Raw genomic sequence first — 25,943 nt, 5'->3', positions numbered from 1 at the left:
CTAAATACAACCACATTTGGCAAACTTTTGCCACAACAATGGTTTTGTATTACAGGCTACGTCCATAACCGGCCCCTTATAAATTATTAGTTCTTGTATTTCCTCTAATGTTCGGCCCTTTGTCTCTGGGACTAGCTTTGCGACAAATATCACGGAGATTGCATTAACACTAGTAAACACCAAGAAAGTGCCTAAAAGGAAAATCAATTAATTATGTTATTATGTTAATCCAGTGAACTATTTACACTTAAAAACAATAGGAAAAGAGAGGAAGAAAGATATCTACCCGAAGAGCTCCATTGCATCATAAAAATAAATGTGTAGGTAACGATCCAGGAACTTGTGCTGCTGACTACAGTCGCTAAGGTTCCGGCTGCCCCTTTTATGTTTATAGGAAATACCTGAGGACACATAGTACATACGTTTGTTTTAAGATAATGTGATAAAACTAATTAAGGATGCTGCCTCAATGAAAATACACTTACCTCTGACATTATAACACATGGTATCCCTCCCATTCCTATTGGAAAAGACGCAGAAAAAATCTGGAGTAAAACACGCTAAGGATTAAGATATACTCTGTATATATTAACTGTATAGATTTAGTGTCACAGATTGAGGGGAAATATGAGATTAAGGAAAGTATTTTCTGAAGAGAGTCTGTTTGCCTATCTAGTTAGGCAACTATTAGGAGGCGAAATGTCCAAAATGTGTCTGCAGTAGTTATGCTTAAGAGTGTAGGCAATCAGCTTGATAGTGGAAGGAAAGACTGTACCAATATTCCGACAAGGGCAAGATAGGGGCCGGTATCCATCATCAAACCATGTGCCTGATCAGCAAACACATTTATGTCAGAAAGGGATCAGAAAGCCGGGTCTAGGAGACACTGAACTACTAAAGTTCATATCAAAGTAGAAATTGTGCACCAATATGCTTGTGAGTATGGAACATACCTTAAGCAAGAAAGATAATGCCACCAAGAAGCAGGCTACGCCCATCCCTCCTGCAGAAAACTACAAACACTCAAACATTACATAACATGTTGTCTTCTGTGATTAACCAATTTGTACACCAAACAAAAACATTTTAGTGGAAGGCTTATTCAGATGGATTGATAGCTTACCAGCAACAGTGGCCGTCTTCCATATTTATCCATAAAAAATACACATAGCGCAAATGGTGGCAGCTGCAGAGAGATTGAGGTTTTCATATAGTTTTCAGAGAAAAAGCTTGAAAAAAAACTCTGAAATCAGCAATCATTTGTTTGCTGTTGTATACGAAGTATATAATTAAAACCTGGATAAGGCCCATAGCTATAGTTCCAATACTTCCTGGAACTCCTGGTAAAATTAAACACAAAAAAATGTCAGTAAGCTATCAACTGTATCATATATTTTCCAAATGCTGCTGCGACTGACTTACCAGCCGATTCAAAGATTGCTGATGCGTAATATAAAATCCCCTGTGTCCCCCCAAATCCTCCTAGGGCCATGAGTCCAAGGGTTACCTAAAAAAAATTAAATGTATACTTCGTATTATGTAGTACAAGAAACTGAAATTCATCAGAGGAAGTTACTATACGGAAAGTATTATTTTGTTAATGTGTGGGGCTTACAGTGAGTGGATAAGCATATTTCATCTGGAACACATCCAAGAATTTCTTTGAGATGTTTTCAACAGCTTCTGTATATTCCTTTAAGACAATTAAATAGGTCTTAGATTAACTCATAGTACGATAATTCCACTTAGCATACGAAGGCCATTGGCCTATATATTACTTTGATATCAGCTGCTTCATCAGATATATCAGTGTGTTGTCCCCTAAGACGTTTCAAAGCTGCTTCAAAATCATCTACAGAACTGGCCGTCACCTTCAAAACATGGATTTAACATAATCTGAGACATTAGTACTTCATAATGCTGCCTTATAGTTCTGTTGTCTGTCAGAAACTATTGTCACAAACTATTTTAGAATGTTTGAATTAAGTCGTTACATATCCTCAGATACTAATGGTTTGTGATTAACTTTTCCCAACTATCCTTTCATGAAGGGTGTTGTGTAAAATTGTGTCGTATCCTCAACTAGGGTATGATTACGTGAGAAAAGTATCTTTGCGTTCTGTTTTTCTTCTTTTAGACTTTATAACACGGTAACACCCGAAGGAAATCGTGGTTTTAACTTACCAACCACCTTGGAGACTCTGGAATGAAGAATATTCCCAAAAATTGTATGATGCATGGAATAGTACCTAAAAATGTTGTCAAACCAAATTATTTTGGTGAGCCTAATATGACTAAATACCTTCAGAGTATGTATGCTTTAGTATGAAAATTAAAATGATTACCAATCTTCTATCAAAATTAAAAAATGATTACCCATCAAAGCTAAGCTGTGCCAGCTAATTATAAGCCCAACAAGGAAAGCCGCCGCTATTCCACAGCACATCAGGAACTACATAGTACAGGGATAAAGTGCAAGGTCAAAACACTCCTAGAACTTATATAGAATACAATTTGAGTATCTCTAAAATATGAGTTACCTGATGGAGAAGCCCTAATCCCCCTCGAATATTCTTTGGTGCTATTTCTGCAACGTATACAGGAATCTGCATCACAAGCAATTACTGTTATTGTTATTTTGTTACTTATTTTTTCTTGTAGGAAAAGATTTTAAGCAGAAAGAAGAAATTACGGTGTAAGTCATGATCCCATTTGCAAAACCAAGAGCTAGTCTACCAATATAAAGGGACATTGAATCCTGCCACGATACATACCACAAGGTAAGGAAAAGATGATAAGGATAGTGAAGTATGGACCAAAATTCAAAATTTGAATATAGCAAGATTAAAACCTGTGAATATGCTATAGAAAGCCAACCAGCAAGGCAGAGTATACTTGAAATCCCCATAGCCTGCATCAAAACAGCCGAAATTGATGGGAACAATGCAACTATCAGCAAGAAAGTTGGACTATAACCATATGCACTTCGACTCTTTTGAGTACTTGGCCATCAAACTAGGAATAAAGCAAAACTTACTCCACGACGACCAGTTAAATCAGTTAGTTTTCCACATACTGTTGCACCTAACAGTCCTCCGGCTGTCAAAAGTGATCCGAAGAGTGAATACTGCAAAATGCACGCCAAGTAGAGCCAATATTCATCTGATAGAATGAATTATGGAAACTTTCATTTGAGATGGGAAGCAATTAGGCCTATTTGCATCAAGATTTGTCTTTGGCTGTCATCATAATGTTGAAATTTAATCTCCTTTAACTCAAGATATTTGTCTTGAAAGAAAGGTGTCAAGTGGCTCATAATTTGACAAAACCTTATTGTTTGGAGGTACAAAAACCCCATATGATCATTGATGTATGTCTTTCAAGATTTTATTTCAATTTTGGCAACCCATTTTACTACATTACTCCTCTTACCCCCCCCCCCCTTTCCAAGGCCTCAGAGGCGCTCTAAAATTCTAAATCAATAAGAACAATAACTATTCTTGTCGTTAATGACAATAGCAAGTATTCATCAGTATTTATAGATCTCATATTAATTGGTATAAACATGGTCTTGATCCACATTTTTCTTACATTTACCTACTCATTATTTACAGTACTGTTTCTGATTTTAACCACCTTATTTTTCCCTTACACTCACCCACCTAATTAACCACCAACATATCCTCTCCATCTAAAAATAACTTTCATGTTAAATTTGGACAAGCATATTACTAGTATAAAATTTAGGGTGAGGCGTTGAATGTGAGAGGAAAAAAATAATGGAGGGATCCACATCACATGGTTTTGTGTAAAAAATATTCCGTTACAAGTGACAAAAAGAATTTTTTATGGACAACCTAAAATAAAATATAGGAAGATTATTTGTGGACAGAAGAAGTATATTCTTAATCTTTATGCCTTTTTTTTTTTTTTTTGGAAAAAACTTTGTGTTCTCTAGTTTGTTATAAATTTTACTACCTCCATCCAGGAAAAAAAAATTGAAAAAGTGTTCATGTCTGGGGACTATATCATATTGACATTTCATAACTGTAATCAAATATGACGTGTACCCAACCTATAAAGCAGATTAATTATGGACGGAGGGAATATCATATTATAATACGAGGATGATTTCGATCCCAAAACAGAGTTCAAATATCAGAAAAGGGTAAAGTAGAAGAAATAGACAACGAACTAACCTCCGCTCTAGAAAGGTGCAAGTCTTTGATGATTGCAAAGTGAACAGGAGAGGAATATCCTCCCTACACCAACAACAAATTGCATGCTAGATTAGCCCACACATTAGCGATTAATGCACCAACTAAACACATTTACACAATACCTAAATTAAATTACATAATGCAACATAAACACGGAGTTCCAATTTAATTAGTGCTACATTTAATTAAACATATGCTAATTACATTAATAAATGATGAATTGACAGAAAACCTTTCAAAAAGTCGGTCGAATATGTTGTTGCATTTGCATGATACTTATTATTACCCACATCATCTCTTGACAACAAAATCCAAAATTCCATATCAAATATAAGTTAAGTTAAACAATCCGCATTATCGGATCAACTCAAAATAAACTCAATCCAAACGACTCATTTCCCACCTCTATGAACGATAAACATTTCGAGTATATGCTCTTAAACTCATAATTAACATGCAAGAAATCCAAATGTAACGCTTGAATTATATCATAAGATAAGAATTATGATTTAAAATTAAGCAAAGAAAGCTTACAGCAAAACCACAAGTGAAAGAACCAGAAACAGCGATGAAGATACTGAAAAAGAGAGCAAAAGTTACACCACCCTCGCATTTTCCGCCAGCCGTTGATGCAAATTCTTCACGTATTTCAATTAACGGTTGATCTTTCTCTTCCATTTGGTTCGTTTTCCACTCCATATTATACGTCAATTTGTTTGATGAATGATGATATAGTATTTATATAAGAGATGATTCATACCTTTTTTAAGTGTGTGAAGTGTATCAGTATTGATAACACCCCTTTTTGGATTTTTTTGATAGTACTAATAAAAAGCTAGCACAATCAAAATAGATTTCCTAGATTTGAGCTTATTAACCAACAATGATATCTACTAATAAGTTGTTTGATGGAATATAAAACCAATTCTTAGTTTTAATACAACTCGTTTAAGTTTTTGATTATGTTGGTCCCTTATTAGTTAATACGTTTAAATTATTTTTATATTGTTTATTCTAAAATTTTGACATGTGTCTATATAGTTACAAATTTTTAGTTAGTTGTTTCATTTGTTTATAGCATATTTTTTTGAGGGAAAATAATAGTAAATTACTAGTATGCCCATATGAATCATATGATAAGCCAAAAAGTGAGTGATGAAGGGGCAAAACTTTGCTTCCCTTAAAATGGTAAAATGTAAGGATATCTCTTTCTCTTCTTGTCTGATCTTATACTTGTATTCACTAATATCAACAAAATAAGTCTAATCAAGATAGTGTTCTCTTTACCCGAATTTTACTTATCTCATTAGTGAACTTATTATACTTTATTTTAATTTATTTGAGCATATTAACGCTTATCCTATTAGAGCTATCTACTATTTGTTTGACCTTAATCACTTATTGGACTTTATATAAGGTGTTATTAGACTTAATTACTTATTACAACTCATTAACTCTCATCTTATCTAAGCTAATTAATTCTTATCTGAACCTATTATTAATTCTTATATTATCTTATCTACTTATTAGCCTTTGTTTTGATCTGACCTAAACTTATTATGAGAGAGAATTTATTGTAGAGATATACTTTTTGAGATATTAGAGTATATTTAATAGAGTTTGTTTATGGTAAATATTATCTTTTGTGATTATTTCCTATTTTCTAGGTTACCAAGATAAGGTAACTCTAGGGGTGTAGTTTGTACTTTATATATTGTTTCCTCGAGTTAATGAAAGGCAAGCCGAGTATTCACAAAGTTTAGCATGGTATCAGAACCAGGCCCACGATCTCACGATTGGAGCCTTAATGGCTAAAGTATACTGGGCCAAGGGGGAGTGTTGAGCCCATGAACAACATTCATGCGAGCATTCTCTTGTCCCACACTAAAAAAAAAATAAATAAATAAATAAATAAAATTAAAGGGGGAGTGTAGTAGTAATGGAATCCCACATTGAAAGAATTCAAGAGTTACTACCACTATATAATACTAAGGGGCTACTCCCCTCATTGTCATATTGTTTTGAGGTGGAACCTCCTTGATCTTGTAAAGTGGTGGACTTGCACTCTCCCGTGAGCCGTGGGTGCGGTCCAAACCTGTATTTAACATGGTATCAGAATCCTAAATTTTATCTTTTGTAATTGTTTCCTATTTTCTAGGTTACCAAGATAAGGTAACTCTAGTGGTGTAGTTTGTACTCTATTTATTGTTTCCCCGAATTAATGAAAGGCAAGCCGAGTATTCACAAAGTTTAGCAGAATTCAATATCAATAGTTTCTCTCTTCTTGAGTGCGAGATGAAAAATGTAGTATCGGATTACAAAAAGAATCATTTTCTTTAAAGTCTAATCTATTGTGATAAGAAAAGCACTCTTAGGCCTCGTTCTTTAGAGCTGCTCTGCCGAGTCCTGCTCTTCTCTGCTGAGTTTTGCTATACTCTGCTTCAATTTGCTCTGTTCTGCTTAAAAATAATAATTAATATTGAATTAATATAATAATAATAATTAATATTTAATATTTAATAGGATGGCTTTTAAGTGGCCACAATAAAATTGTGGCTATTGTATTAAATCAAATCACAACCGTTTATTTTTATTTCCTTATATTAACCGTTGATATAGTTTAATTTTTATTTTATTTGTAAAAATAAAAAAAAATAAAAAAATAAATACCACGTTCTTTTTCAGTTTCTTCTTTATTTACTTAGTACTCCCTCCGTGTTTTAATAAGTGTTACAGTTTGACTGGCACATAATTTTAGGCAATTTAATTTACTTAAATAAAATAAGAGGTAAGTGGGGTAGTTGAAGTATTAAAAAATTGTAAAAGAAATATAGTGAGTTAATAGTTTATTGAAAAGTAATGAATGTAAGAGGAAAAATAAAATAAAAAAGTAGTAGTGGGTTTGGGTGGGGATTATAAGAGGAGAGAGATATAATATTTAAATGTAGTTTTTTGTCAAAAAAGAAAGTGTAACACTTATTAAAATACGGCCGAATTTGATAAGTATAACACTTATTAAAACACGGAGGGGAGTAATATTTTTTTTGCCCTTTACTTCTCTTCAATCTTTCTTCATTGTTTTCTTTGTTTTGAAGTGGATACAAATAATTTAATCTTCATTGTTCTTTTACAAACCAGTTGTCTATTTAAATTACTTGTAGTTAAAGTATATTTAAAGACCAAACTATCTACTATATCTTTTCAATATTGCCGCATCAAGTACCTGTAAATCTGTAATCAAGCAAACAACTAAAGCATCTTGAATTCAAGCTACTCTATTTGAATGGTTGCACTTGGAGCCAATTGTTATAATCAGTATACATGGATCACTAACAAAGATCAAAGAGTAGTAATTAAAGAAGAAACTGAAAAGCAACTGATAAGAACGTGAAATTTTTTTGATTTTTTTTTTGTCAATTTTTTTTAAAATATAATATAAAAATAAATCATATCAAAGGTCTACATTAGTCAATAAAAATAAACGCTTATGATTTGATTTAAAACAATGACCACAATTTTATTGTGGCCATTTGAAAACTGTCCATATTAAATAATAATAATAATAAATAATTAATAATTAATAATAATAATAAAATCTGCTCGGCTCGGCTCGGCTGAGATCTGCTAAGACTCAGGATATCGGTGCTCGTGCAGCTGCTCACATCTTCAGCAGGATCGGGTTCACTATAGTTAGAGGGGTGAGGCCCAGATTGTATCTCGGCTCCTCACCAATTTCTTGTAAATTGGTTGACTTTGTAGGTTTTTTGATATTTTTTTTTATAATAATAATAATAATAAAATCTACTCGGCTCGGCTCGACTCTGTTGAGATCTGCTTTGCCCTGCTGACTCCTGCTCTGCTCTACCCAAAAGCTCAAAAGAACAGGGCCTTAGTCTAGTTCAGTAGCACATAGGACTCTATAACCTCTCTTAACTATGCAAGAATATGAACAAAAAATTTTGATGCCCAGAGGTTGGAGGTGAGCCTTAGGCCTTGTTTAGTTCACCTTATTTTTGCTTATCTGATGTGGTCTGGTCTGATCTGATCTAATCATATTGTCTGATTTGACCAAATTTTAACTTAAGTGTACGATAATCTGTGAGGAAAAAATACATCAAGTGAGATCTTATTAAATTCGTAATAAAGTGTATTTTATTAATATGTAATTTTCATAATTTTTTTCATTACGAAATTAAAGTTATTTATCGATAAAAAATTGCACATAAAACGATGATCTGATCTGAACTTATTTTTTCTGAAATAAGTAAAAATAAGGTGAACTAAATAAGGCCTTAGTGGCATGGTATTATGTAACTTTTTGTGCATATTGAATCCGATGTCTTCAAGCTATTTATAATACGTATATAATAGGACGAGACTGGCCGGAAGTACAAATGTACAATATAATACAAAGTATGGCCCTGTTCTCTTCACCTTAAAAAAATAATATTAAGTAAAAATAATTTCTGTTCAGTAAAAATAAGTTCAGTTCAGTAAAATTAATTTCAGTTCAGTAAAAATAATTTCAATTCAGTAAAAATAAGTTCTGTTCAGTAAAATTCAGTTTTCTTAAAGAAGAATTATAATAGAAAATCAGTAAAAATAATTTCAGATCAGCAAAAATAATTTCAGTTCAGTAAAATTAATTTAAGTTCAGTAAAAATAATTTAAGTTCAGCAAATATAATTTTATTTCAGTAAAAAATAATTTTAGTTCAGCAAAAATAAGGTGAAGTGAACGGGGCCTATGTATCTATTTTATATATATGTAAGCCAGTGAATGTCGCATACGAAATAAGTTATTTTGTTTGAACATATGTATTAGAAGTAAAATTGAACAAATTACAAATATAATGGCACGGTGGTGCAGTTAGTGGCTCGCTTAATATATTTTGGTTAATATATAATTACAAGTTTGGCCACTCATTCTTTTTCACGTTGTTGGTGTTACTTTGAAGAACTCATGGGTGCACCAATTGGTTCCTCTGCTGGACTGCAGTAGTGCAGTGTGCTATGCATGCACGCTCGTTTCATGCAGTGGTATGCGTAAGCGGTTAAAACGAAGCTAATTTAATCAACCTATCATGAGTGTGTTGATAAGCATTAAAGATTCCACATCAATGTATACTTTGAATGTTTTTTCACTGTTGGTTCACCTTATTTTTAAAAGGTTATTATTTGTTAGATCAAAATAGAAAGAAAAAAAAAGTTCAAGTAAGTATTGTTTTATTTGCGATTTGTTTATCACTATTAAAAAAAATATATATAAGTAATAAAATAAATTACATATTTGGAAAACAACACGTTATTTATGCGGCTGGTCACACCGTATGACCGTTTGTACAAAAAAACAAAGTAACTCATATAACACTGACAGAGTAACCTTATTATATTGACGAAGTAACTCTTTTTATACTTATTGAATAACCCATGAATTGAAACGGAGGTAGTATTTGGAAAATACACATTGATATATTTTATAAGACCTTATTTAATATTTTGTTTTTCTTATTATAGATTAATGTACGTACATGCATATAAGGTCAAAATTTAGTTAATTAGATTATCAAATCAAATAATTTTTTTTTTTTTTTTTTTTTTTTTTTTTTTTTTTTTTTGAAAAATTCTATTTCCCTCAGGATTCAAAAATTCTATATGGTGCTGGGGCAAAACATTTGTTCTATATAGTGATACCCTACTTTTGAATAATACACATAGTGACCCTATTAGCTAAATTTATGGCTAACCCATCATTAAACACCTAATTACGAAGGCATCATTAAAACGCTTCAAAAACAAAGTGGATACCATTGAGTTTCTTTAGAAGTAGGTGTACACCGCATAAATATTTTAAAACATAAGGGTACACCATAAAAAAAGTCTTGATAATTTTCTCTTAAAGTATTATTACAAAGATTTTCCCCTAGATACTCACTCTTTACTTTTTATATAGGTAAGACCGTAAGATAAATAAACCATAATTCTCCAACCAAATTGTGAGACAAACCTAAGATTAACTAGTACTTAGTATAATAGAATAAATAGAATAGACTATGTACATGTATATATTCTCCTATATATATCTTGTACATTTCTAATACAGAGTATGAGTGAGTGATTCTTGTATTTCCTCCAATGTACGTCCCTTTGTCTCCGGAACAAGTTTTGCCACAAATATCAAAGCCAATACATTGATACTTGTAAATATGAAGAAAGTGCCTGAAAATCAAATATGCCACATTAGGGATTACATAGTACTTCGTATATTAAGTGCTTGTTTGATTCACATGGATTATGGTGACTATAAATTGCTGGACAAGATGACCATATGGGCTTGACTTCTAAGTGTCAGCAAGGAGTATCAGAAAATTGGGCCCAGGACTAGCTTTAAAGATAGTGGGCCAATGGGCTCTGCTGAATAAGTCATAGACAATTAGGCAGTTACTCTCAGAGTCTCAGCCTTGCAGATCCAGTTTTTAACTAGATATGACTTACAAGTATTTTTTTTTTTCAAATTAGTGGATACGCTTTGATTATTGACACTGTTCAGTATTCACAACTTCTATTTGTTTAAGATATGTGCTAGTCAGCTAGTGTGCTACTGTGTATAAGAAACGAATATACTCATATCTGATATGAATCTTATGAGCTATCTACATTTGAATTTATAAGTTGAAAGCGTGATTAAAAAAAATTCAACCATTTTGGAATTGAGGAAGTAATAAACGAATTAAGGAAATTATAGATGGAAAATCGATCAGTTGATTTAACTTATGATTAGGTCACTTTGGGGTATATTGTCAAGTGCCAACCAACTTACTTTGGAAATGACTTGATCAATCTCAACTATATAACTATATTCAAATCGAGTCAATTTTGCAAGGTTACACTTTAGGTGGAGTCTCGTTCATTATTTCCAAGAGTTGAATTAGGAAAGCTGAACAATATTCAAGGGTAGGTTATTTGTAGCAAATACTCAGGATATAGACACCATTGTTTTAGAGTTCTCTCACAATCAATTTAGGTGATCATGTGATGTAGTCTACATTTCGAAAAAGCCGAGCAAAGAATGTTCACCTGATGAGCTCCAATCCATCATGAAGTTAAATGAGTAGGAGACAACCCAAGCACTCGACCAGCTTACTATAGTCGCTAAACTTCCAGCAGCCCCTTTTACGTTGATTGGAAATATCTGCAAAAGCATACTAGTAGTTCAGAAATTCTGTTGCAAAAAATTTAAGAAACAAAGGTAGGAAACTAAAGAAACCAAGAAAAGAAGAATGTCTACCTCTGACATTATAATAAATGGTATCCCTCCCATTCCTACAGGGTATGCCGCTGAGAAAATCTGTTGTAGAATCATGAAACCGAGTATAAGTCACATTGTTTTTTGATTCGGGCTAAATCAGTTCTGATTCAGGTTAACATCAGGTCATGCAATTTCGGGTTAAGTTTAGTTTTAGGTAGAGTAATTTGATTTACCAGAATGCCAAATAGTGCCAAATAGGGACTGAAGTGTGGCATCCATCCATAATCCTGATCAGAAAACACACGTGTGTACACATACAAACAGCAAATAAGTTAATTTAGCTGAGGAAGAAGAACCAAAGAGCTATGATCAGAAAAAAGTTAATCTACATATATTTATGTAAGAGAGCATGTAATGGACTGACACTAACCTTCATCAAGAAAGACAGCGCCACTGATAGACAAGCTGTTCCCATTCCAGTAACAGAAAACTATAACAACAACAGACATCAATCAAAAACTTTCCAAGAGCACGCAAGATGATTACTATGAAGTGTTAGCTAAATGTTACATCACATAGCATACTCACCAGAAGAAGTGGTCGTCTTCCACTTTTATCCATCAAAAATACACCCAGAAAAGTAGGGGGAAGCTGCAGATTTTAATAGCAGAATAAACATTTTTAGCAGATTGAAGGAGAATAGTTTATATATCATCACTGATAATGCTCATTGTCATGAATATATCCTATTTTACCTGGATGAGAGCCATTGCTATGGTACCCAATTTGCCTGAAACCCCGGCTGATTCAAATGTTGTAGTTGCATAGAACAAGATCCCATTTGTTCCACCAAATGATGCCAGTGCCATGAGCCCAAGACTTATTGTAAGTGCAAAAGCATATTTCATTTGGAACACGTCGAAGAAGCTATCTTGTGAGACTTGATCAATAGTTTCAGCACAGTCCTGCAAGATATTGAATGTTAGAATCCTACATGCACTATATGCAATTAAATCAAGTAGTTTACCTCTGATACTATTTTGAAGAATGTGTATTACTTTGATTTGAGCTGCTTCGTGAGCTATATCGAATTTCTTTCCTCTTAGTCTTCGTAAAGTAGACTCACAACCTTTTTCATGACCAACCTTTACCTGCAAGAACAGGGGTTTCACAGCTTAATTTCCTAATTTTATGTGTTCAAGCTGCTGTAACAGATTAATTACGCACCAAATAAAATCTGAATTGCGACATACCAACCACCTAGGAGACTCTGGAATGAAGAATAAGCCCAAAAACTGTATGATACATGGAACAGCACCTGAAACAGTTCATGCTTGATATTAACAAATAGTATCGTTTTGATTAAGCTTGGATATATATGGCCATCTTATAAAGATTTTACAAACAAGATAACAGAAATAATGAAGTTACCAATCAAAGATAAGACGCGCCAACTTGTTAAAAGTCCCAAGATGTAAGCTAGAGCTATTCCGCAGCACAACATCAACTGGAATATGAGGGCATGTATTACAACTTGTGACCAAGGAGTAAGAACTAAAGTTTGGACATAACTTGGTACACTTTATTCCAAAAAATCGTAAGTACTATATAGTGTCAAATTGTAAGTGCATTATCTTTACCTGATGAAGAAGCACAGATCCTCCACGAAGATTTCTTGGTGTAATCTCTGCTATGTACACCGGAACCTGTTGTGGCAAATGTTTTGCTTAATCAATACAGTAATCTCAGTATTCAACTTAGTTTGAATAAGAACTAAGTCATAAAAAGTATTAAAAACAAGTGTTTAGAATAAATTACCACATAAACAGTAAGCCCCATAGCACAACCCACAGATAGTCTGCCAACATCAAGTGACCAAGCATCCTTCAAATTTGCACCAACAAAAGTCAGGTTTAGAGGGAAAAGAAACTTAAAAACTCGAAAAAATTATCCTGAATTAAATGTCTAGGGAAAAACCTTAGAAAATGCGATTGCAACCCACCCGGTGAGGTATAGTATGTCAGATAAACCCATAGTCTGCACAAAAATAACAAAAATCGATAGGTGTAAGCTCCATTTGAATGCTAATAAAGCTGGAAAAAGGTTAAAAGAAGAAGAACTTACTCCTCGACGACCAAAGTAGTCTGTAAGTTTACCACAGACAAGTGAACCTAACAAACCTCCAACAGTCAACATTGATCCAAAGAGGGAATACTGCAGAATAACATTAAGACCATCAAATCAAACAATACGCCATAAAACACACTGTAAGTACAAAAGTATAACTAAAATATACAAAGTACTCCGTAATTGAGATTAGAAAGCGTAAACAAAGCAACTTACTTCAGCTGTAGAGAGTTTCAAGTCAGCAATGATTCCGGACTGTACAGGGGAGCTATAGCCCATCTATGCATAACAATACCGAAAAACTAGATTAGCCAACTAATTATCCTGCTTATCAATTTTAAGATCCTATTGAAAGTAACCCAACACATAAAAATGGACTGTAGAATAAACAAGTTACTTGCAACAATATCAATGTGTTGAAAAATTCTGCACATCCCAATTGTCAGTCGTCACAAGTATCGAATATCTATAGTCATTTAAGGTGGTAAGGTACCACCATTGGTCATACACGGCCACGACCACAACCACGACCACGGCCACGACCACAACCACGACCACGACCACAACCACAACCACAACCACAACCACGACCATTCAAAGTACCACCAGAAGAGAGTAGGGACCAATAAATTTATTATAAATTTTCTTAAAAAAATTGCATCCAATAATCTAATCCATGAAAATGAAAAGATAAAATTTGTCAATAATTTCAACTCTCAATTATTATTAAATATTTCAATTTGACTTAATTGCTTGACATGATGACAATCATGGGCATAAAATAACGTACATATGCAGCCTGCAGATAATTTTCTATTTAAGAAAAACAGCAATTTGCAATTACTTCTTCTTCGTATTAATTTTGGCTAGACGTGCAACTCACGAACTATATGAAGGTCAGCAAAGTAACCCAGAAATTTCCTCAAAATCTGTGTACAACTAATACTCAAGTTGACAGGTTGTACTAAAAAATGAATAAAAAAATTCACTTGTCAGAAAAAAAATTCCTCAATACTGACATAGTAAAATTACCATCATTTGTTACGACCTAGGCGTCTATCAAATTCAAAATTTTCAATTCAACTGTTAATCATCTCAAAATAGGATGATTAACAAATTTCACTATTGTGACTTCTTATACAAAATAATTAATGTGACATTTCCAAAAATAGAAAATGATCGTGAGGTTATTTAATGAAGTGATCGATCACAAATGACATGGTGATCTTGGACCATGGCCTCAGAAAGAGAAAAAGAAAAACAACTTACAGCGCAACCGCAAACGAGAGAGCCACAAACGGCAATGAAAACGCTGAATAAAAGAACGGGGGTGGCGCCACCGTCATTGTAAACACCATTCGTGGCGCCATCCTCTAACTTGGAGAGTAGTTTTTCTCGGTGTTGATTCTTTCTACTGTGGCTTTTCTCCATAATAGCCATTATTTGATCTTGGATATTTTAGCTGTCAAAAGAATGAATATAGAGAGAGAAAATATTGATGACTGCTTCAGAATATTATTCCATATGCTTATAATAAATGGAAGGAAAAAGAGTAGAGGAAAGAGACCATTGGTGAGTTGGTGGGTAGACTGGGTGCTACTGGATAATAAAAGGTTCGAATATCATTTTCGAGTAGTATTATTGGAATAACAAAGTAGAAAATGAAATTTCTGACATGATTTTGTGCTGTTTCTTTCTTTATCTAACTACCATCGATTAATGGTAATAATTTATTGTGATCATTAAAGTTATAATCAATTAAGATTTAATTTGTTATTTTGAGGGGAATCTCTAATCAACAAAGTTCACCACTCGTACTTTTTATGTTTAAAAAAAAAAAAAAAAAGTCACTGTATTTATAATTTTTAAAAAACTTGACTGACTCTCACTTTACATCTTACGTTGATCCGTACTTTGTATAAACTCGAATGTTGTGAATTGGTTATTAACTTATTATTAACTAGTCTTCTGGCCCGTGCATTTTTATCTTATAATATGTTTTACTTGAAAAATGAATGTTTTATGAAAGAGAAGAAGGGGTAAAAATTGAATGTAATTGTAGAAGATATTAGGTTAGGGGAAATGAATCTAATAACATTCGTACATGTATTGAATTAAAGCTAGTTTTTTTTAAAAAAAAAATAATAAGAAGAAAGGGGATTAATTAATGAAAGGAGGTGACATGTGGCATTGATGAAAAATAAAGTTTACATATGGCATGATGGGAATGATGGTTTATGTTTTTAAATACTAAGTATAGATATAGATTACTACCGACAATTCAAGATTTTTTTTACTCCGAATGTTTAAAATGGATGGAGAAAAAGTTATGTCATATTAGACTTGTGCTAGTGTTTTATAAAAAAATAAAAAAAATAAAAATAAAAACCTTGTGTATAGTGTCGTTTCATAAAAGCAAACCCGTTAATAAATTTTGTGTTAATTTTTATAAGTTAACAAAAAAATATTAGATAGAATACAATTAGCTCGTACTTTTGGAAAAAATGAAAAAAGACGTACATTCTACAGCTCATGACGACATGACCCACTAGCGTGTCTCTTAATTCCTGAAGACATGGTTGACATGTGGCAAATTCTTGAAATTCATGTTGAGTTCATTTTTGTTTCATGCTTAATCACCCCTTATATTAACTAACTCATCTCATGTCCAACTTTAATCTTTACTTCCTGCTACCGTACTTCGTATAACTTTATTGTCACATTTTTTTTAATAGACTTTATTGTCACATTAATTACATTTTAGCTCTACTATAAGCATTTCGTTCCAATAAAGGAAACAAAAAGAGACCAAAAAAAAAAAAAAAAAAAAAAAAAATAATAATAATAATAATAATAATAATAATAATAAAGAAAGAATAAGAAAAAGACTAAGAGCAACTCCAATGGTAAGCTAATTGTCAAATTAGCTTGTCATGCCACATAAGCTTTCAAGCTAATTATGTTGTAGCTAATTTGATTCCCAATGCCTACCTATTAGCTTACTATCTAAATTGCCAATTTATTATTTTTATCTTAATTACTAATTGACTTTTAGCATTTTCTTTTTGGCAAGTTTTTTTCAAGCAAAGTAAAGCTAATTTGCTTGACTTGGTAAAGCTAATTTGCTTGACTAAGCTAATTACATATTTTTGCTCCAATGGTCAAGCTAGTAGCTACAGACTATTTAAAATTGCAACAACTCCCTAACTACAACCATTGGAGTTGCTCTAATATCGCATGAGGATTACATTACAGAGTACCAATTTGCCAGGTTGGATAAGAAGATGACGTGGATGGATCCCATAATTCTCCTCATCCCATTATTGAAAGAAATGAGTCCAAATGTCCAATTAGACAATCTTCTAATTATGCGTTGACTAGCGTTGACTCATTCAAATTACTCGCCTAACTTTGTTTTTTTAAAAAAACAAATACTCGTCTAATTAACCCCCAAATCCCCAATTACTAAAACATATACAGTATTTTATAATCGACAAGTAACATGCCCTAATTTTTTTTTTTTAAAAAAAAAGAGTTAATTTTAATTATTTAAATAATTAATTGGAGAAGTTGGAGCGATGGAGTGGCCCTCTCACCATTCCACTTTGAAATTTATTTTATATATCCGATTGCGCTGTACACCTAATAAATTCAAAGTAAGTTTTTGCTTGTTATTTGATTTGTGTGTGTCATTATTGTTTTTTATTTAATAATTTAATAAAAAATAATCATCAAAATGTGAATAAAGTATAAATACACCATACACTGAAAGTCTAGTACAACAAACGTCGGCTGCTTAAATACATGCGGGCCTTCAAAGCAACCCAATTTCCATACAAACAAATATTTGATGTGCATGTGAATCATCAATTATGTGTTAAATTTACCTTATGTTGGTATTATTAGAAAAAAGAAATTCTGCTAATGCTTCAAGTATATTAGCTTAAACAGGATAATAATGAAAAGTTAAGTAATCCAAATTAAGAATATAGATAAATTTTCCAATGTTGAAATTGTGTCCATTCATAAGTGATATTGTTCCCATTACGTTTAATAAGAAACCACTAGCACCTATTAATGATAATTGGTGGAAAAAATTGATGTTTTAAAAAATTATTTGAGTTGTAAAATATATACTCCATATATATATTAGATGACAATTTCTAAATGATAACAATATTAGGTGGTTATTATCAAAATATCCAAACTTTTTAGTCTCAAACTTATTACTAAAGATAAATTATTAAAAAATGATTAAAAAAAAATATGTCAATTATTTTAAAATGGATCGGACCCCAAATCAGAAATTAAGTTGCTCGGCCCTAGATAGCCCTATCACAAAAAATGACCCAATTTTAAATCTACTTGAACCAGGAATAACTTGCCTCAAATTGTTAAAAAAACCTAAATTGAAGTGATCCAAATTAGATATGACTTGACTCAAATTTAACAAAGCATACGAATTGCCAACTTGACTCGACCCAAACTTATTTGAACCAACATCTCAAATTGGCAAGTTGCATTCGGATTCAATGTGTGTCGACCTATATAGGTAAGTTAACTTGAAACTAATCCAAGATCTAATAAATTAAGGTCAGCTAAATTTGATACAATAATAAATCAATTTATGTTCAGACCTTATAATATGTGCCTTGGCTACACAAGAAACACATTACAGATTACACCATACTGGGATATTGTAATCGATTTACAAATTTGCATTTTCTATTTATTTTCTATTTACGCAAAAAAATTTAACCTTGATTCATTAACACCCAAAAAAATGAGACCTATAATTGAACTGCAACTACATAGAATGCACTTTCTCCATCATAGTTGAAGCATGAGTCTCTTCAATCAAGTGTTTTTCCCTTTGTCTCTGAAATCAATTTCGCCACGAAAACCAATTTGTGTCAAAATATATACATTCGAAAGCTAAGGGAGGAAAAATAAAAGAAATCGAGCAGAATCAAAAGCAGCTTTACCTGAAAAACTCCATATTATATAAGAATGTTAAAAATGTAAGAAACAATCCATCCTACTAAACGTAATACTACACGGAACAAATACTTCCTGCTAATCCTTTTATGTTTAACGGGTATATCTGAAAGAAGTTCATTAATCCATTAATCATTCAACTAATTTGATAGTTAGTTGCTACTTTAATTAGGACTCATTATCAACTTTTGTCATGCATGATTATACTGTCTGAGAGTATGCTCACCTAAAGGGTCATATATCATTTTCGGAAGGTCCCATTGTTTTAACAAATGAGAAAATGATATTTTTGACGTGATTTTGTGTTGTTTATTTCTTTGTCTAACTACCATCGATTAATAATATATGTGATCATGAAATTTATTCTTTAATAATCATTTAAGGGATTTTTTGTTTTTTGAGGATCTCTAATCAATCAAGTTCACTATTTAATTCTATTTTTTTTTATAAAAAAAAACCCCAAAATTGTATAAATATGAATGTAGTTATTATTATTCTAGGTCAATTACACGTTTTTTTTTTCATTATCTACAAAATTTTAGGACAGTTTTCAAATAGCTATATTAAATTATGGTCATTATAACTGAGTAAATCACAACCCTCCAATTAATAAAATTCATCATATCCATCCATTTAGTTGACTTTAAACTACACCTTAAAAAAAATAAAAAATAAATAAATAAATAAAAATTTAAATGAGATTAAAAAAAAAAAAAAAAAAAAAAATTTAATACTAGAAAATTTGGTTGAAAGACAAAATTTATCATTTATCTTACTTGATGTTTTCATTTTTTTTTTTAATCTTTAATGTCAATTGGTTGGTTTCTTGAAAATTAGAGACAAATCTCATAATTTTTTATCTTCTTTTTTCCTCCATTTTCCTGGTTTTCGAGGATGATTCATTATTTGACAAAATTTGATGCAAAAATCATGGAACTTGTAATATATAACGTCGTAGACTAGGTTTATTGTTAATAAATTATAAATCAAAAGTTGGTTTTTAATGGAGATGGGAGAATCATTTGAAACTTAGAAAGTGCAAGTATATGCATCAATATAATGGCAAAGTTTAGTTTTTTTTTTTTTTTTTTTTTTTTTTTTTTTTGAAACTATATAGCGTTTTTATTTTTCAATTCTTATTACAAATTATAGTCAATTGGATGAATGGACAAAATTGAACATTAAAAATATAGGGCCAAGACTAAAACTATTACAATAGCTACAATTTTATTGTAGCCATTGATGAATAGTCTTCCCAAAATTTTATTTTATTATTATGCTTATAATGGATCAATAAAAAAATTATGTCATATCGGCCTTGTACAATATTTTTATAAAAGTGCATGCATAGTCTAACTCACTTATTATGTCATCAGACAAGCATGTCTCTTAATAATTTTTATTTTTGAATAAGTTGATCAAATATTAATAAATCGACATGCAATCTAACTCGTAATTGAGGGTGTACATATATACAAGTAACTCACGGTCCACCAACGTGTCTTTTAACTTTTTAAGACATGTTTGATATGTGACATTTGACAAGTTCATATTAAAATTATTTCGTGTCATGCTTAATCAGCTTTTATAGAAACCAATACATGCCTAAATTTAATCAGTTATGGAGTACTTGATATAACTTTATTGTCAAATTAATTACGTACATTTTAGCTCTACTAAAGTATTTCGTCCAAATAAAGCAAACAAAAAGAGAAAGTTAATGAAAATGAGGAGAGAGAATAATATCGCATGGGAATTACACTGCCAGGTTGGATAAGAAGATGACGTGGATGGGTCCGATTATTCTCCTCATCCCATTATTGAGAAATGAGTACAATTGGACAATTCTTCTATTTATGCGTTGACTTGTTCAAATTACTCGTCTAACTCTATTACACTTTACAGTTACACACTTACACTACCAGTATTTTATAATCGACGTGAAACACGCCCCTACTTATAATTATTTTAAAAAAAAATTAATTAGAAAAAAAAAAAAAATTAAAGTGATGGATGGCCGTCTCACCCGTCTGGATTTGTTTTCGGGGAACTTGTGGGCTACTACCATGACGTCAGCTGCTTAAATATATGTGGGCCTTATATTAGCTATATTTTTTTTTCTTTGGAAGAATATAAAACAACCCATTCTCGAAACAAACAAATATTTGAAATAAATGTGAATCAGCCCAACATACAATATGATGTGACAATATTTTATTGGTCTTAGATTTGGATCTATATTATCAAATTTTTAGAAATTTCATTTGAATTTAAAAGAAAAATTCATTTTACAATTCAAATTTGATTTAGAATTTCAATGCTAATTAAATTTTTACACTTTCCAACTATCACATTCTCTCTCCTCTCATTTTCCATCCACTAAAATTTTTGGAGTCTTTTTTTTTCTATCTCATCTAATGTTCTTCATTTTTAATGGATTTTGAGGGTTTTTTTGTTTCTCAAGAAATTTTTTTTTTTTTTCTAGATTGTCTAATGAATGTAGTTTTTGGATTTCTAATCTTTACTATTTTGTATCAAATTTTCACGCTGTTTAATATTTGTACAGATTTTGTTCATTGTATATATATACTTCGTATATTTTTTGTTTTTGTTTTGTTTATCAAAAGATTTGTGCTGCTTAATGTTTGTATAAATTTGTCAAAATGTTTTCAAATAATGATGAATTTGTTTTTAAAAGTGAAATTTTTTTTTTGGTGAAAAAAAAAATTATACTCTTTTTTCAGATTAATTATTCATATATTATCTTAATTTGATCCATCTTCACCATCTTTTGCTTTTAATATTTCTTAAAAATTTTCTTTTGCCTCCCTTATTTTATTATATATATATATTTTTAAAATGTTATATTTCCATGTTAGAATATATGCAAATATATTCAGTTGACTTTGTATATAATTAGTTTAGTAATTGTATTTATCCTAGCCTTATTTGTAGCTAGTTAGTTTCCTTAGATTACGCTTGTACATGTATATTTATACTCAAAGCTTATCAATGCAAAGGCAACGATCAAGTCACTTTCATGGTATCAGATTAGGGTTCTCGATCCTAGCCTCTTCTCTTCCCTCACAAACGGCCCACCCCTCTCATCCTTTCTCTTCCGCTGCTCACATCCACCATGGCCGAAACCAACAAGTTTCATCCTGCTTTGACCACAACCAATGTGAAATCTCTTATCCCGATTACCTTGGATAGCCATGGTATGTATCATTCTTGGGCTGCACTTTTCAAAGTGCTTTGTAGGGTTCATGATCTTCTTCCTCACATTATCCCTCCTACGGAGACAACCGAACTAGCAGCCTATGAAGCCTCTAAAAAGGCTGACCTTGCTTTCTGGAAACGCTTGGACGCGGCTGTCCTTAATTGGATTTACGGTTCTATCTCCCATGACCTCCTCACTGCCATCCTTCTCAAGGACGACACCGCTCAAGGTGCTTGGGCTCGTTTAGAGTCCATGTTTCAGGACAACAAAGCATCTAGAGCTTCTCATCTCGAACAAGAACTTGCTGACCTTGATTTCGAGAATTTTTCTTCTATTGATGGCTATTGCAATCACATCAAATCCCTCGCCGATCGTCTTGCGGATGTTGATGCTCCGATTCCCGATACCCGTCTCATTCTAAAGATGACTGCCGGACTCCCTGAAGCATATGCCGGTACCGTGGATTATATTCAAAACCAAGAGCCATTGCCCTCCTTCGAAAGCTGTCGTTCTCGACTCAAATTGGCCGAACGCACCATTAAAAATCGATTGGCCAGGGAGAATGGAACCACCAGCCGACCGCCGACGGCCCTTGTCTCCACCGCCAGCAGCAACCAGCCTTCCGAGTCAACCCAGCAGTCCTCTGCTTCTCGTTCTTCCTCCAAGAACAACAAAGGCAAGAAACAGAATTCTAAAAATTCTGCCAAGCCACGAAACTCTAGTGGGCCAGCCCAACAGCATCAGCAACAAGGCCCACCCTTCTGGCCCAGTTCCTGGAACCCGTGGCTAGCACAATGGCCCAACCCGCCATGCCCATATCCAGCTGCTTCGTGGAGCCCCAGACCTGCTACATCGTCTTCTACAAGCTCTCGGCCAGGTGGGCCGGGCATATTGGGCCAACATCCTCAGGCCTACAGTGCTATGAACCCATCTCCGACTGATATTGAGGCAGCCATGCACATGCTTGCAAATTTGGGTAAATCGGATAGCAACTATTATATGGACACCGGTGCCACGGCTCATATGACCGCGGATCAAGGTATTCTTTCTTCATATATTAATTCGAGCATTAATAATCGTCATATTGTTGTTGGTAGTGGTGATTTAATTCCAATTATTGGTCATGGTAGTGCTACTTTGCCCTCCCCATACCCTCCCTTTACCCTAAACAATATGTTACATGCTCCTAAATTAATAAAGAACCTAATATCAGTACGTAAATTTACCACCGATAATATGGTTTCCATTGCCTTTGATCCTTATGGCTTTTCTGTGTATGATTTACAGACGGGGGCCAAACTAATGAGATGTGACAGTACCGGTGACCTATATCCTCTCTTTCCACAAAATCAAGCCAACTCTTCAGTCAATCATTCAAATTTCACTGCTCTTTCCTCTGATCTCTGGCATAGGCGCCTAGGACACCCCGGAGATGTCGTCCTTAGATCTTTAAGTAGTCAAAAATTTATTGATTGTAATAAGGCTTGTAACTCTTTTTGTTCTTCTTGTCCTCTTGGAAAACTTTCTAAATTTCCTTTTTATAATTCTATGTCGCACACTACTTTTCCATTTGATATAATTCATAGTGATCTTTGGACTTCCCCTATTCCTAGCTCTTCCGGTCATTGCTATTATCTCTTATTGCTTGATGATTACAGTAAATTTTTATGGACCTATCCTATTGCTAAAAAATCACAAGTTAAGCACTTGTTTCAATCCTTTCATAAGATAGTCCAAACGCAATTTGAACGTAACATTAAGACCTTTCAATGTGATAATGGCACCGAATATGTTAATGGTACACTTAAAGATTTTTTTAATGACCATGGCATGCTCTATCGTCTCTCTTGTCCTCACACTTCACCACAAAATGGAAAAGCAGAACGCCACATAAAATCTATAAATATTATCATTCGGACACTTCTTGCTCATGCTTCTTTACCTCACTCTTTTTGGCATCATGCTTTGGAAATGGCCACCTATCTTTTAAACATAACTCCAACCAAAGTCTTAGGCTATAATTCTCCAACACAAGTTTTATACCAACGTGATCCATTATATTCGGGTTTACGAGTCTTCGGTTGCTTATGTTTTCCTCTCTTTCCTTCCACTTCCATCCATAAATTGCAAGAACGTTCCACCCCTTGTGTCTATCTTAGCCCCGCGCCAAGTCACCGTGGTTCAAAGTGTTATGACTTAGCAAATGGCAAAATTATTGTTTGTAGACATGTGAAATTTGTCGAAACCGAATTTCCCTTTTCTAAAATTCACAAATAAACTTTCAGTGACTGACTTCTTGGATGAAAATCCATCGTCTCTACTTCCCCATTTGCAAAACATCACTGCCGAACCAGCCCAGCCCAATTCTTCTCCCCGGGTGCGCCAAACCCTTTCACGGCCTCCTTCTGAGCCTTCTTCCTCTGGCCCAACTCTTCTTCCTCTTACTGGTGCTGTCACACCATCACACTTGGGCTCGCCCCAAACCGTCCCTCACGCTGGACCTTCTCCCCAACACAGCCCACCAGCAACTTCCTCACGAAGTGCTGAAAACTCACCACCCACCCCTGCTGCCACCTCTCCACCAGCCACCACTCACACCGACGACCACGCCACCCCTACTCTACACCATCCTCACATAGATACGCAGGCCACCCATCAAATGACCACCCGTGCTAAAGATGGTATTTATAAGCCTAACCCAAAATATTTTTCCAACCTAAACACGATGACCACAACCCCGATCTCACCTATCCCAAAGGACCCGGTTAGTGCTATTCGTGACCCTAATTGGAAAAATGCAATGTTAGACGAATATAATGCTCTTATTGATAATAATACATGGGTTTTGGTTCCTCGGCCTCCTAATGTGAATGTTATTCGCTCTATGTGGATTTTCCGTCATAAACGGAATTCTGATGGTTCTTTTGAGCGGTATAAGGCTCGTCTTGTAGGTGATGGAAAGACTCAGCAACAGGGTATTGATTGTGATGAGACTTTTAGTCCGGTTGTTAAACCGGCAACTATTCGCACTGTTCTTAGCATTGCTATTTCTCACTCTTGGCCGATCCATCAGTTGGATGTCAAGAATGCTTTTCTGCATGGTAATCTTAACGAGACAGTCTATATGCATCAGCCTATGGGTTTTCGTGATAAAGATCACCCTGATCATGTGTGTCTTTTACAGAAAGCTCTCTATGGCCTCAAACAGGCACCTCGTGCCTGGTATCACCGGTTTGCAGATTTTGTTACTTCTATTGGATTTATTAACAGTAAATCTGATAATTCTCTATTTATCTACAGACAGGGATCTGATACTGCTTATATTCTGTTATATGTTGATGATATCATTCTTACAACATCTTCTGACAGTCTCCGGACACACTTTATGGATCTCATGAGTTCTGAATTTGCGATGAAGGACTTAGGTCCTTTGAGTTTTTTCTTGGGCATTGCTGTGACTCGTAATGATGATGGTCTGTTCTTGTCTCAGAAACAGTATGCTTCTTCTATTATTGACAGGGCCGGCATGTCAAATTGTAGTCCTTGTCCTACTCCTGTTGATACGAAATCTAAACTTAGTGCCTCTCATGATGAGCCATACGAGGATCCCACTAAGTATAGAAGTCTTGCAGGTGCTCTTCAGTATCTGACTTTTACCAGACCCGATATTTCTTATGCTGTTCAGCAGGTTTGCCTTCACATGCATGATCCACGCAATGCGCATATGGGTGCCTTGAAGCGTATTCTACGCTATTTATAGGGTACTTTATCTTTTGGTTTGCATCTATATAAATCTTCACTAGACCGGCTTGTCTCTTATACTGATGCAGATTGGGGGGGATGCCCCGACACCAGGCGATCTACTTTTGGTTATTGTGTGTTTTTAGGGGATAATTTGATTTCTTGGTCTTCTAAACGGCAGCCTACATTATCTAAATCCAGTGCAGAGGCCGAGTATCGTGGGGTTGCCAATGTAGTATCTGATTCTTGTTGGATCAGAAATTTGTTGCTTGAGCTTCATTTGCCTATTCGGAAAGCAACCATTGTTTACTGTGACAATGTGAGTGCCATCTACCTCTCTGGAAATCCGGTGCAACATCAACGCACTAAGAACATTGAGATGGACATTC

The 25,943-nt window shown here is 33.6% G+C and overlaps 2 protein-coding genes across 2 annotated transcripts; both read right to left on the bottom strand.

Moving 5' to 3' along the window:
- On the bottom strand, positions 1 to 4,919 carry LOC145575172 (sugar transporter ERD6-like 5). The gene is made up of 18 exons (XM_081633076.1): positions 4,755 to 4,919; positions 4,200 to 4,262; positions 3,038 to 3,127; positions 2,852 to 2,911; positions 2,693 to 2,758; positions 2,541 to 2,606; positions 2,377 to 2,452; positions 2,185 to 2,249; positions 1,779 to 1,871; positions 1,616 to 1,693; positions 1,423 to 1,507; positions 1,297 to 1,340; positions 1,124 to 1,186; positions 954 to 1,013; positions 776 to 829; positions 486 to 545; positions 287 to 401; positions 1 to 191 (listed from the first exon to the last, which is right to left on the bottom strand). Exons 1-18 carry the CDS (start codon positions 4,917 to 4,919, stop codon positions 1 to 3), a joined length of 1,494 nt encoding a protein of 497 aa, XP_081489202.1.
- A 5,164-nt stretch (positions 4,920 to 10,083) lies between these two features.
- On the bottom strand, positions 10,084 to 15,299 carry LOC145574529 (sugar transporter ERD6-like 5). The gene is made up of 17 exons (XM_081632344.1): positions 15,163 to 15,299; positions 14,865 to 15,057; positions 13,812 to 13,874; positions 13,593 to 13,682; positions 13,446 to 13,505; positions 13,287 to 13,352; positions 13,109 to 13,174; positions 12,900 to 12,975; positions 12,722 to 12,786; positions 12,527 to 12,619; positions 12,224 to 12,433; positions 12,057 to 12,119; positions 11,899 to 11,958; positions 11,702 to 11,755; positions 11,508 to 11,567; positions 11,297 to 11,411; positions 10,084 to 10,438 (listed from the first exon to the last, which is right to left on the bottom strand). Exons 2-17 carry the CDS (start codon positions 15,033 to 15,035, stop codon positions 10,314 to 10,316), a joined length of 1,437 nt encoding a protein of 478 aa, XP_081488470.1. The 5' UTR covers positions 15,036 to 15,057; positions 15,163 to 15,299; the 3' UTR covers positions 10,084 to 10,313.
- Between the last annotated feature and the right edge of the window lie 10,644 nt (positions 15,300 to 25,943).

This window comes from Chenopodium album, chromosome 13 (genome assembly GCF_948465745.1).
Source record: "Chenopodium album chromosome 13, dcCheAlbu1.1, whole genome shotgun sequence".
NCBI classification, from domain to species: Eukaryota; Viridiplantae; Streptophyta; class Magnoliopsida; order Caryophyllales; family Amaranthaceae; genus Chenopodium; species Chenopodium album.
Note: the sequence above shows the minus strand (reverse complement) of the source record. Positions and strands in the feature narration are given on the sequence as shown.